At 38.4% G+C, this 14250-nt stretch overlaps 1 protein-coding gene across 1 annotated transcript in view; it reads right to left on the minus strand.

The window, feature by feature from the left end:
• The window catches only part of adamts3 (ADAM metallopeptidase with thrombospondin type 1 motif, 3), a 152136-nt gene that overhangs the window by 19145 nt on the left and 118741 nt on the right, over window positions 1–14250 (minus strand). Inside the window, exons 16-18 of the mRNA XM_053325466.1 lie at window positions 11930–12013; window positions 11288–11368; window positions 3454–3617 (exon numbers count right to left, since the gene is read on the minus strand). Coding sequence (XP_053181441.1) covers window positions 3454–3617; window positions 11288–11368; window positions 11930–12013 — 329 coding nt within the window. The remainder of the gene's footprint in view (window positions 1–3453; window positions 3618–11287; window positions 11369–11929; window positions 12014–14250) is intronic.

A 14250-nucleotide genomic window follows, 5' to 3' on the forward strand; every position in this document is an offset into this window, starting at 1 on the left:
AATGTGTGTTTATGTGTGTATATATACATTTAGTTTCAAGACTACTTCACAAATGAAAAGTGCTTGCAGCATAAAATGATCCGTAAGAGTCGAGCAAAACATGAAAAGTGATGGTATGTTTAAGGTTGGACACCCACACACACATTTAAGTGCTTCAGTGTTTTCCATTTACAGAGCTTTACTAGCTTTTTGTACTGTTTATGATGAAGGACAAAATAAATAGCTGTAAAACTTGAAAAATTATATATATGTGTGTATATATATATATATATATATATATATATATATATATATGTAAAGCTACCAGTAGTGTACTCAACATTTTTATTGCTGCCTGTCTTCATAAGAATAAATCGGACTACATAGAGTATTAAGACAATAAATCATATTGTCTTCATTTCTTTTAACCCTCTTGTTGTCCTCAAGTCAAGGAAGGAAGGGAAGGAGGAAGGAAGGGAGGAAGAAGGAAGGAAAGGAGGGAGGAAGGAAGGGAGGAAGAAGGAAGGAAAGGCGGGTGGAAGGAAGGGAGGAAGAAGGAAGGAAAGGAGGAAGGGAGGAAGGAAGGAAGGAAGGACGGAAAGGAGGGAGGAGGGAAGGAAGGAAGGGAGGAAGAAGGAAGGAAAGGAGGAAGGGAGGAAGGAAGGAAGGAAGGACGTAAAGGAGGGAGGAGGGAAGGAAGGAAAGGAGGAAGGGAGGAAGGGAGGAAGGAAGGAAGGACAGGAGGGAAGGAAGGAAGGAAAAAGTGAGGGAGGGAGGGAGGGAGGGAGGGAAGGAGGGAAGGAAGGAAAGAGGGAGGAAGAAAGGAGGGAAAGAAGGAAGGGAGAAAAAAGGAAGGAGGAAAGAGAGAGGAAGGAAAGAAAGAGAGAAGGAGGGAGGGAGGAAGGACAGACGGAAGGAAGGAAGGAAGGGAGGAAAGAAAGAACCACCATCTACCTGCATTTAAACCTCTCATCCTAAACCTTCCTGGATCCCTCTAGTTTAAGTTAGTCTGGGTTGTATAACAGATTTCAGAGTCTCTTTTATAAATTACATTCAATTGAAAACAAAACAAAACATTATTGCCCTCAGTGCACCGAGACCACAGTAGTAAAAGTCATGAATGAGCTAATGTACTACAATGAGGTTTTAATTTGATTTAAATCCTCCTTGACCTTTACTCAGCCTTTGACCATAATTCCGTCAAGTGGAAAAGCATGTTGGCTCAGGCGATGTGGTCAGGGTTAACTAGATTAGTTCAGCTCACAACTATAATACGATTATTTTATGTTATGGTTGGAAAAGCCTTCTAGTCTTGAGGGGTTCCCTTGAGATCTATACTTCATAGACATTACATTAAGTTTTACTGTTATGCAGATGACACAAAGAAGTTTCTGAAAAAATATTTAGCACTATATTTGAACCTTTTCTGGGGATTAAGTAATCGTTTAACAGTTTGAAGATTTTCTGCATCAATGGAAGTAAATTATCATTCCTACAGGAGTCACAACTTTTTTTGATTACAAGTTGATGAGTAGCTAGCACCCTGGATCAAAAGGGCTACCACAGCATTTTGCACAGCCATGCACTACGATCTCTGGTTTGATTCCCTGGTCTACGCCTAGTTAGTCAGGCGCTCATCCTACAGCAAGATAATGTTATAAAATGTACATCCAGGCTGTCAGAACAACCTTAGAAGAAAAGTACAAGAGGAAAGGCTTCAAATCATCAAGCTTGTTTTAGGATGAAATAGACGGGATGAAAGCACAGCAACCTATAAGTGTGACAACTTCTGCAAGAATTTAATGGAAACATATCTGGTTTCTAAAGAATGCAATGAGTATGTTCATCTGTTATGTCTTCTTCCAATAGGGAAAAATAGAGATTATTTTTTTGAACAGTTCCATGATTTCTTTATTTTTTAATTATCTCCTATTGTTTATTTGCTTTCATTTCAAGGTGCACTGAGATATCAAACTACCTTAAAAAATATTGATGTGTGTATTTGTCATATCTCTCTGGTGGTAAACGCCAAATGTCCAATGATTTCCTCTAAGTAAACAATTTCAAGTGAGAGATCCCCGTTAATTATATTATGTCTAGTCTTGATCTCCTATCAACAAATGTGAGACTTGAAGCCTGTAATCTTGGCGTTGTTACATTTTCAGACCTGTCATTAGATGCTCAAGTAACTTCAGTGGAACAATCACGTGTTATTTAAGTAAGACACATGAGTAAATACAGGCCTTTTCTTTCATTCACAGCTCTGCAGAAGGTCATTTATACTTTGATCTCTACCAGGTTTGATTAATGAAACTTGCAAATGGCTGTCGGCAGGAGAAATACCTCCCAAGGTCAGAGCACTGCTGCCAGACTACTAACACGCTCCAAGAGACATAAACGAAATTACCTCAAATCCTTTCTTCGCTTTACTGGCTGCCTGTCAATTTTGGATTTGATTGAAAGATTTTATTGCTGGATTTACAACTTTGCATACTCAAGGCTCCTGCTTTTGATTTCATAACCTCCTACAGTATATGGTTGATAAGGTTGAGATCCTCTGTCAGAGCTGTTCTCAAATCTTGCCTTTCAGTTTTAAATCTCAAACCCTATTTTAAATCCCTAACTTTCATCATCGAGCATATATTTATGTTTTAATTCAGTGATAGAAATCATTAATCATTTCATGTATTAAAATCAGGCGGGGAGTTCTGGTCCTCTGAAATGAGGCCAACGCGGAAGTAATTTAGAACTGCATTCTATCAAAAGGCCACCAGGGGGCGACCATTTTGGTGTCAAAAGGACTTCCGTCTCTATACAAGTCAATGGAGAATTCACCAACTTCTCACTTGATTTCTAACCTCAGTAAACGTTTTCAAAATATGTTTATGGTCTCAATCGCTAGTTTAAAGCCTTCTTCAATGCAGTACGATGTTCATTTGTGAAATTTTGGCCTCCTTGATTTTATATTTGACGATAAAGCAGGGTTTGCATTAGGGCGGGGCTACGTCCTGATTGACAGGTTGATTGCCCAATGTCCTCGAGATCCAGCCCTCGCAACCATAGCAACCTCCCCGCTCTGTCCATGGCCTTGCCTCATGCCCATATAAGTAGAATCCATGTTTTTATTTTTCCCAGCATGCACCTGAAATTTTCAAGATGGCGCTGCCCAGATTCGAAACTATTGGCTTCCAAGCAGCAGTCCACAAACCAATGGGTGACGTCACGGATGTTACGTCCATTTCTTTTATACAGTCTATGATTAAAACCATCTGATACTGTTTTTAACAAAGGCTATTTCATCTCTTAATTAACAAGTTTCACTAATTAAAATCTAACAGATAGTGATAGAAAAGGATGGATTCAATGCCAATTCAATGGCTGACCTTTTTTCTTTTATACAGTGCTCATTGTTAAGCTAATGGAATTCAGATTAATTTCCAAAATGTCCTTTTATAGAAAATGAGGTAACATTACCAGGACCACCACGGGGTCATGCAGAGGTCCATCAGTGTGCAGAGTCTCCACGTCGTCTTCGATGATGTAGTGCCACTCCACGCCCAAGTCAATGAAGCTTCTGGACTTGACATCCTCTCCCTTCCCGTTGAGAATGTAATGCCCTGTTGCCTGGTTCTTGATTGCTGTAATCAGTCATTTGTTATGAGCCGCTAGCAAAGTTTAAATTACTTTACCAATTATAAAAGTCCCAAATTATTCATGGTGAAAAAAAAAGCCTAAATCGTGCTCTTATTAAAACCTTGACACATAGAAAACTCTAACCCCTGCCAACACTTTGTAATACCTGATTATTATGCTGTCTAATTAATTCTCTAATCAAGCTGCCAAACGTTAACAGCTGTCAGCATTTTAAAAAAAACACACAACAACAAAAAAAACAAACATCTGATCCATTTCATTTCAAAGTCTTTGGAGTACAAGCTTGTATAAGCTGGTACAAATGAGACGCTTAAAACACCCCCCCCCCTTCTCTCTCTCTCTCTCTCCCTCTCCCTCTCTCTCTCTTTCTCTTTCTTTCTCTCTCCATATATTCAATCCTCATGTAGTATATCTTAATTAATGTCTACTTAGTATATTTTTATTTCTGAAATTGCATGTTTTTCTGTTCTATGTAAAGCACATTGAGTTGCCATTGTGTATGAAATATATAATATTATTGATATTAATACCATTATGATTGGCATTACATTAAATGCTTGGTGGTATTTAGTTTGTGTGGGTACTGTGGGTTTACAGGAATGATGTGTGAGTTGGTTGGTAATAGAGAGCCTTATGCATGCTGTATGTGATTGTGATTGTGTTGTTGTGTTGTAATATATGTTTTATGTTGGACCCCCTTGAAAATGAGATGGTTCATTTCAAGGGGCTATCCATTAATAAAAATTTGGAACAAATGCGCTATATAAATAAAACTGCATTGCCTTGCCTAGTATATGTAAATATACATGTTATATAATATATAACCAGTCAAAGTTTGGGCATACCTTGTCTTTCAAGTGAATGTGACCAAACTTTTGTCTGGTACCAACTCCTGAGTGTAGTATCTGTCTCTTTAGCTGCTAAATGCTCCACTATGTTCACCAGCTAGTCTAAAGCTCACTGTGTCTGTTTGCTGTTTAGTGCTGAGCAGTACAGTAGTGTTCATTGGCTTTTTAGAGCCTTTTCTCTGACAGGCCACCATGAGAGCACTGAGAGTGAATTAAAACAGTAAAGTTGCCCCTGGACAGCTAAACAATGAGCTGATACTCACTATGAAGCTCCCTAAAGCTGAAGGGAGCTGCAGAGTAGCTGATAATTCTCTCTATGTTCCTCACTATAAATGGCGCCCCTCTCATTTGGTACGTTATGATTAGTAATGGGTGCTGTTTGTTATGGATAGTTCAGTGCTTGTTTCCTTTGGTTGGTTGTTGTTCTTAGTGAGTATACAAACAGTACATACCAGCTCATTTATTATGTGAAGTACCTGATATGCAGCTGTTCATAAATTTGTGTTGACAGCACTGTTCATTTTAAGGCATAACAGTAGCCACATTTAAAGAAGTCAAGTCTAAAAGGTATTATTCGCCTTTAGAGACTAGTTGGCAACACTCCCAGAACCTCTCATTAAATGATATCCACAGCACTAAATTTACCAAACTGTTTGAGATATTCAGAGTTAAGGTTAAGGACAATGCTAATGTGTAAGCCTGAAGCACCAGAGAAAAAGAGCTTAACACAAGAGTCCTAGAAATCTGCTGTATTTCATTAAAACTTGTGCTTTAACTTTCTAGTTTCTGGTTTTGAGGTCATGATGAATACATTCTGATTGTTTTCTGTGTCAGCGCTGCTAGAGTGTCTATTAACTATTGACACAGTGACGGTAATGCAGAATTGACAGTTGGAAACTCACATTGGGTCTGTGAAATGTAAAGTCTGAATAGTCTTCATAGTGATCAATCAGCACGTCATTTCACAGATAATGACAGCACAGGCAAGAAAGATGGATGCTATTTATAAAACTACAGCACAGACTTAAAACTGGCAACATTAAAAGATTCATCAAAAGCCATAAAGTTATATAATTACCTTGTGTATTTTTGTTTTTACTCTTTGAGATGCAGATTTTGGTCAAAATAAATGCAATCACATCTTTGTTGTTTCTCAGTGATTGAAGCTTTGTGAGGATGGAGGTTATTTCCGCTGACTCTTGAAGCACATGGAGCCAATATGCCTCAACTTTAGCATCTAATATTCATGCTGACCACTCACTGGTCCTTTTCATCATTGTAACTGAGGAGAACGCTCTGTCTATCTCATGCCAATTCAGAACAATTGAGTTTGAATCCAATTGTTCTGAATTGCTTTAGGCTTGAAACAGAGTCTGTGATGAGTGTATTTTGGTTATTCTCTTTAGGGATGTCAATCAAATCAATAGCATCTTGCTAATGGAGGCATTAGAGGATGATACAGAATTGAAAGTGACACATTTCAGCTGTAGAAACATGTTTTTGCTTTTAATGCTGTTTGACAGTTGTCTAAGAGTAAACCTATTAAAAAACAACATATTTCTGTCAATTAAGCTGTTTACAATCCAGCTGGTGAAAAGGGTTTTATGCCATATTACATTTTGTGCTGATTATGGTGTATGAAACTGATGTTGGCATTTATTTTGACCAAAAAAAAAGAGTATTATTTCATAGATAAATCTGGTGATATTCTATATTTTTTGTTATTTTTAAAAAAATTATATGAAAAGACCAAAACCATCCATGAACTTATCTAATAACAGGTATATTATCTGTGTTTTAAAATCCTGATAAACAGTGTTCAATTATGTGCTACCGACATCAATGAACCACACTGTTATACTGACTCAAATATATTTGGGTCTATTTTGCATTAATCTCCCTTTGAAAATAGTTTCCACAAAAAGGCAAAAGCACAGTGATGTTAAAGATGATTATCAAGCCTTTTTAAAAATGACAATATATATGTGTGACCTGTTTTTAAAGATTTACGTCTTCAGTGGGAACAAATAGTCTTGGGGCTTGGGTGCCACAGAATCAGAAAGTTGAGTTGAGAGGTGAACTAACTGTTGGTTTTAGTCTCCATCTGGGATTTGTTGGCAATAAAAAAAAATAGAATATCACTTCTTCTTAAAGGTTTTATAGAGTCTCCCTCCCAGGCCAATATATTCTCTCTCTGCAAATAATGGTGCACTTGAGCCACTATCTTTTGCCGACCAAGAGTTCAGCTTTCTGAAACTTAATGTGCATCGATTTCTTCCAATAGCTTCAACTGCTCAAAGAAGTTGATGAGGCCGTTTCAGAAGGGCCAGGCTTTTTCTTTTTCTTCTAGGTTTTTCTTTTTTTTTTGTTGTCAAAAGTAATTTAAAAGGGAAGCCTTCATTCACACACACACACACACACACACACACACACACAATCTATTTAAGGGCAAGGTTATTATTACATCAATTTTCTAGCTTGAAATTGAAAATCTGGCAACACCATTGTACGGACAGTTTTTGAGGGGCCTTCTACAAATTACAAAAACAGCTTTCAACAAAAACGTTACAGGTGGAACAACAGCTGTGCAGTTTTAGGCTAAAAGAAGTGATAAATATATCCTTTAAACTGCACCTTCTTTCATTTCATTTCTAAATGCATGATAGATAAGAAGGCCAAATATTGCTGCTTTTTGTCCCATTTGTAGTTTTTAGATGTGTCAGTGAACGCATCGCTTACAAAACACATTCAGTATGAAACTTCTTCACTTTCCTTTATTTGTCAATCATCTTCCTCATCATATATGTCTCTCCAGCACATGCCTATCAACCCTGGAATTACTTTCTTGAATGTTTATGATTGAGTCTCCCTGAGTAGATGGAGATTGAGCTGGAAAACGTCTCCCTGCCTGTCAAAGCCTATCAAGGAACCCACAGAGTCAGGAGGAGAAAATAAGGTGCCGTAACCAGTTATTCTGAGCTTCTGACGGCATCATTTTCATAATAAACAGTCATCGGCTAGAAATAAGAAACCTGTGCTTTTAGTATTTGTGTATGATATTGAAGACACTTCTAAAAAAATGACTATGAAATTCAATTATAAATCTGCCACCGTTATCACTGTAAACGGTATATGTGAATATATGCAATTATGGAAAACTTGACAGGTGTAGCGACCTTCTCCACCTATAATAAAAAAACTTTGATGATGAACTGCAAGAAAAAATAATTGAGAGTGTATAATTAATTGTTTTAAGGTTTTCTAACGTGGAAGTTTGCATAATGGTACAGATCTGTAATTACTGTCATTTTATATTACAGTTACCGTACAGTCTACTCAAGAGAGGATGTCTAAGGTTAATATTGGGCTTCTACACTTTCACTTTTTTTTTTTTTTGCACGTTTTCAAACTGAAACTTTCCTTTATAAAAAAGTCTCTCAGGAATATGTTTCATCAGAAATAATCAGCCCGGCTATATTCAGAACAACTTAACTATTCCTCTTAATGATTTAACTCCCCAATAGTTTTGTTATATTTACTTAATATTTTACTTTGCCTTAGTGCTTTAACCCTCCTGTTGTCCTCGAGTCAAGGAAGGGAGGAAGAAGGAAGGAAGGGAGGGAGGAAGGAAAGGAGGGAAGGAAAGAGGGGAGAAAGAAGGAAGGAAAGGAGGAAGGAAGGAAGGAGGGAAGGAAAGAAGGGAGGAAGGAAGGAAGGAAGGGAATGAAGAAAAGAAGGAAGGGAGAAAGAAGGAAGGAAGGGAGGAAGGAAGGAAGAAGGGAGGAAAGGGAGGGAGGGAGGGAGGTAGGGAGGGAGAGAGGAAAGAAGGAAGGGAGGAAGGAAGGAAAGGAAGGAAGGAAGGGAGGGAGGAAAGAAGGAAGGAGGGAGGGAGGGAGAAAGGAAGGGAGGAAGGAAGGAAAGAAGGACAAAGGAAAGAAGGAAGGTAGGGGGGAGGAAAGAAAGGGAGAAGGAGGGAGGGAGGAAGGAAGGAAAGGAAGGAAGGAGGCGAAGGGAAGGAAAGAAGGAACAGTCAAAAAAGACGGGGTCAATTTGACCTGGGAGGACGACACGAGGGTTAAGGGAAGGTTACTGTGTCTGAATATCTGTTCTCTGTTTTTAAATCCTTTACATTCAAGGCACGATCTACTCATCATTTTTTATTTTTCTTTCTCCTCTCCTCTCCTCTCATCTTACTGTTGCTCATACAGGACCGTCTGTCTGATAAATAAATGCTGATATATAACAGAGCTCTTTTTAAAAACACACACTAGTGCGGGCTGAGAAGACGGATGCTGACCTGCTTCACCTCATTAATGCTGAATAAATGGTGCTGTCCTCCCCGAGCCACTCACAGAACAAGAAACAACAAGATCAGCTACCTCTTTCTTCACTTCAATCATTCATCTGCCAAACTCTTTACAGACGTGTGTTTACAGCGGATAAATAACTTTGTGATGATCTGCACTTTCTTGTTTACACTTTCTCTTTCTAGTTGCACACTAATGAGATCAATAGGCATGTTACAAATGAACTTTAAAGCTGCATTAATCAATATTCTTTTAATAATAACAAGTAAAGGTTATAAACTCACAAATAATTAGCACATCTGCTCCTCTATGAAGCTTTTTAGACTTTGAGCCTTTTGTATTACTTTGTATTAGCACATTTGCTCTTTAGTCCAGTCTCAACCCTGCTTTTAGCAGCAGCAGAAAGCTGTTTTTATAAACTCCATGCTCATTACCAAACAGCAGATAAAGTTGAGGACGAGCTGAATTTAGCAGCCAAAGAGCCAGATGTGTTTTTCAAGAACTTGTACTGATGGAGTGACATTTCAAAGGACTTTAGATGAATGATATTGTCAGAACTGTGTGTCTGCCAGTTTGTTTTAAGGTTATTCTTGCTCCTCTAGTCGCTAAAAATAATATAATGCACCTTTAAAGGATAAGGCTACATTTTTCTTACTGTCAACAACAAATATAAATATATTCCTCTGTTTCTGTCCAAAGATGGTTAAGAACATGTCAATGAGGTAACATGTTCCTTCACAATGATGATTAAATTACAGTTTCTGACTTTAATAAAAGTTTTGTGGGAATGTAATTACATTTCTGATTAAATTGAATCACAAAGGAGCGTTGGGCTCAGACTGAACTGCTCTCCGGAGACAGGAAATGTGATAACTGATATTAGTCTTTTCACATGGCCAAAACTCTTTGTGGTGAAGGAACATATCATCCAGTGTTTGTAATAGTTTTTTGGACAACAGCAGAGGTCTACAGCACAGAGGAATAAGATATATCAGGCTGTGGATACACAAACTAAACTGTGGTGGGTCAGGGTCATTTTTTGGTTTGGCTCTGCAGAAGAGATTTGTTGACATTAAGAACAACATATCCTCCAAAACTACATTTATCAGGGCCTTCAAAAACCCTTACAACTCACTGTTAAATAAAAGTGTTTTCTGACAACATTATGGTTCAGGGCTTCAGTGCTTGGTAGGAAAAGATCATGGTTCTGTTTAAAATAATTTCCTAGTCACAGTTAAAATGATAATTAGGTCGTTTTGTCTTTGATTCTGTAAAGTGTCTTTGAGTATTGTTAAAAGTGCTCTATAAATAAAATGTATTACTATTAGTATTATCACTACTATTATTTTGTTGAGCTATACATCCACTCCCGACATATTTCCTCCTTTGCTCCTGACCTACAAGTGTCATATTTCCCACCAGGATTAACCTTTATATTGTCCTCCCGGGTCAAATTGACCCCATTTATTTTGACTGTTCCTTCTTTCATTCCTTCTGTCCTTCCTTCCTTCCTTCCTCCCTCCCTCCCTCCTTCTTTCCTTCCTTCCTTCTTTCCTCCCTTCCTCCTTCTCTCTTTCTTTCCTCCCCCCACCTTCCTTCCTTCCTTTCCTTCTTCCCTCCTTCCTTCCTTTCCTTCCTCCCTTCTTTCCTTTCCTCCTTCCTTCTTCCTTCCTCCCTTCCTTCTTCCTCCCTCCCTCCTACCTTCCTTCCTCCCTTCCTTCCTTTCCTTCCTCCCTTCCTTCTTTCCTTTCCTGCTTTCCTTCCTTCCTTCCTCCCTTCCTTCCTTTCCTTCCTCCCTTCCTTCTTTCCTTTCCTGCTTTCCTTCCTTCCTTCCTCCCTTCCTTCTTTCCTCCCTGCCTCCCTTCTTCCTCCCTTCCTTCCTTGATTCGAGGACAATAGGAGGGTTAAAGGTCTTTTGTATGTATTTGTATGATATTATCAGACATTTGCTGAGACAAATGATGTTATTGTTTTTCTTGTCTGTACATGACTTCTCATCAGCCCCTCTCCTCTCCTCCTCTGACTCTGTGCCACTGTTCAACATGATCCATTCAGACTCCCGACTAAACTTTCCAGATAATATATTATATGAATTTGATGCTATTCCATTCATTTGTCATGTATAATACTGATTTCCTCTCATTGTGCTTGACTGTGACTGTGAATTCACCCTAACATAATTGAGAAATATTCAAAGCTAAAAAAAAGAAAAAAAAGAAAAAGCAGTCCCATTTTTTTTGCAGTAGAGAGAGTGAACCCAGTCATTTAGAAACATCTCTTTAACAGATTGGTGAATAATGAATGTGTAATACAGTATAAAGACTCATTTTCTAAGCCTGGGAGGTGACAAGGAATAAATTATGCAATGTTTACAATCTATGATTTTATAACACTTGTTCCCATTAGTCTTCCAGGAAAACATGCAGAGGATGACGATGGTCTAATTTTAGGCATCCTCTGGGTTTGGTACATGTGTTTGTGTTATGAGGTCACACTTACCAAGAATTTGAGGGAAGGCCTCATGTTCTTGGATGATCACATGTCTACTTCCAGGAGGAATGAGAAACATCTTAAGGTAACCTTTGCCAAGTTTGTAGCAGCAGCAGCAGCAGTGGAAGGTAGCAGGTGGGTTAAGAAAGATAAGACAGACACAGGTAAGATGAGCTGATACACAAATTATCCGTTTGCAGTAGTGGACATCTCGCTTGTTTCAGAAGTGTTGTTCACTTTGCTCTACATAGATTAAAGTTTGAGGGGGGTGAAAAAAAGGTTAAATGTCTACGTCAGCTTTCCTCTTCACAGTAGAAGCCTGCAGGAAAAAATAAAAGTTTAATTGAAACAGCTCATGAAGGTTTTTCATTCACACCTGTTGTGTCATCAGAGGATGAGATTAGACATATTGTTAAATCCTCGTAAGGCTTCGATGCAACATTTGATGAAGACAGGATGCCTTTTGAATGAGCTGCAATTCTGCTTCCTTTTTTGCTCATACCGATTACTCGATGTGCATACAGGATGTGGATGAAAAGAGCCTTCAGCCATGTTTCAATAAGCGATAAGAAACAGTTTTTACAGACTATAGGGCAGCAAAGTCAACTTCTGGCTGAGATGTCCACCACTTACAAACCTACTGTGACTCACCAAGTACATTTCTAAAGTCTTCCGATTCATTTAAAAACACATTTCGAGCTCCTTTGGGCAAAGAGAAGGCTCCTCTGGTCTTCCCTTTAAAAATGAAAGAAATCCGTTAGTCAGTTACAAAGTGTTTCCTCTGCAACAACATCGCCTACAGTGGAAGGCACATTTTAATTAGCATAGCAGGTAGCGGAGGACTTCACAGTGGATGAGGAGGTTAACTCTTTCATCTTGCCTGGTGGCACTTGCCAATCATCTGGACTGAACTGCAGCAGTGTAATTACTGGCCCTTAGATTTGACAGGCAGGTCCAAAACTCTCCTGACACAAACCGCCATGGGGTGACGAAGGTGATTATGAATTCAACTGGCACACTGTCGCCGGGTTCACACAAAGTTACAGCAGATGGAGAGTAACAGGCACTGCTCTGAAATATACTGAGGATATAAACTTTTTTGGAAAATAACACAAGAGAACATCCTGTGATGGCAGTCAATTTTGGAAGCCCCGGCCGCTCGATAGAGATTACAATTGATCGCAGTGTTTTGTGGACTGAAAAAAAAAAAAAAAAGAACACAGCGAGCTAGTTGTCTAAAAAGACCCTTTGGGTGTAGATGCTCGTCCTACACCACAGCGCATCAGTGTGCCAGTTTCGGTTAAATCAATCAGCTTATAAATGACACCCCAGATTGTCTACAAAGCTCTGCAGGTATGTTTATGGGACATTTTTTATCTGCACAAAGACTTTAAAGTTAGTTTGTTAGGCTATTAAAAGCAACTGCTCTAGAGACATATACATGAAATGACCATAAACATCAAAAATAAGGTTTTAGAGACTTGGCTGGATAATTGAACCTGTGACAATTATGACAGTTGGGACCTAAATAGACAATTAATTAGTAACAAGGAACAGCAACAAACAGCAGCTTATATCACGTATGTATCTACAGTTGGTCTCTACAGCGTTAGGCATCCATCTGCTCTACAAGCTGGGCAGAAAACGCTAGAAAAAAAGAGGTTGTGAAGGACTCAGGAACACTGGATACTTGCATATTGTGTTTTCCAACAAAGGGTTTTCTTTTTGGGCTCTCTTGCTTAACTGTTTCCCTGTTAAAAAATTTGAGTGGTTGAGTGAGAGAGTGAGATGTTAAGAAAAGGAGGATTGATCAAAGTTTTAACATCAAACATCCTGCAGTGGTTTAATGACATCGTCACATTGAGGCTCTGGGAAAGTCCATTTTCATTATTATTTCTCCCCCAAAGCTCTCTATTGACTTTTTTAACTCCATTACAATGATAAATTATTCATGACAGATGAGGCTGGCATCATGAACCCATTTAAGTAAAAGCAGTGGCCATTCATTAAGTTACTCGCTTCATGCTGGCAGTTGATGTGAAGACACATTTTTCCAAAAAGAAATTAACCATATACTCGGACTCACTCAGCTTAACACTGCACAGTGGGTGAGTTTTGTATTGGCAAGAAAAACATCAATTGACCAAGCTGTGTTCACTCTACTTTGGTGGATGTGTGTGTGCTTGTGTGTGTGCTTGTGTGTGTTTATGTGGCCCCTATATGGCTGCAGAGGTGAGATAACCTGAGGGAAGCAGCTTGAATTAAAGAAGTTTCTATAAAGGGAAACTATATTATTAGATAGATAAAACAGGGGCTTCATTATTTCTCTGCTAATTAATAATGGTCTTAATCTAAATGAACTCTATGGTGAAGACTGTCATATATTCACATCACTCCGCGTCCTCCCTGTAGGCTCTATTAGCTGTACATGTAAATTCTGCATGTGAACAAACACATAAACACACTTATTACCTCATGCAAATCAGTATTACCTCTCGGTGTGGATCCCAGGAACAATATATATTACCATTTGTAACAGTTAATGAGGATCCTAATAAACTAAACTAAACCTCCCACGAGGGCTGAACCTGAGGCGTGATTTAACAAGATGAATCAGGAAACACGAAGCATAGTTCCTGCCTTATGTTGTCTATACATATTTTTATGGCAAAGGCTATTTGCACCCCTGCTGCAAATATCATTGTATGCTAATTGAATTAAATTTGAATGAATGTTAACCCATCCTTTAAACTTCACAAATTAAAAATTTACTGACTTTAAAAAGATTCTGTACTAATACTTTTCTGCATTCCTTGACCCTCATATGCAACTTATTTAAATGTTTCTGCAAATGTGATTAGTATCACTTGTACATTGCATTCTGGGACATCACACTGGATTAGTCTGGATTTTAGTCTGACTTTTTTGGTACCATTTATATTACCAATAATACTTAAAATACTCTTCAATAC

Source organism: Scomber japonicus, chromosome 9 (genome assembly GCF_027409825.1).
Source record: "Scomber japonicus isolate fScoJap1 chromosome 9, fScoJap1.pri, whole genome shotgun sequence".
Taxonomy (NCBI): Eukaryota; Metazoa; Chordata; class Actinopteri; order Scombriformes; family Scombridae; genus Scomber; species Scomber japonicus.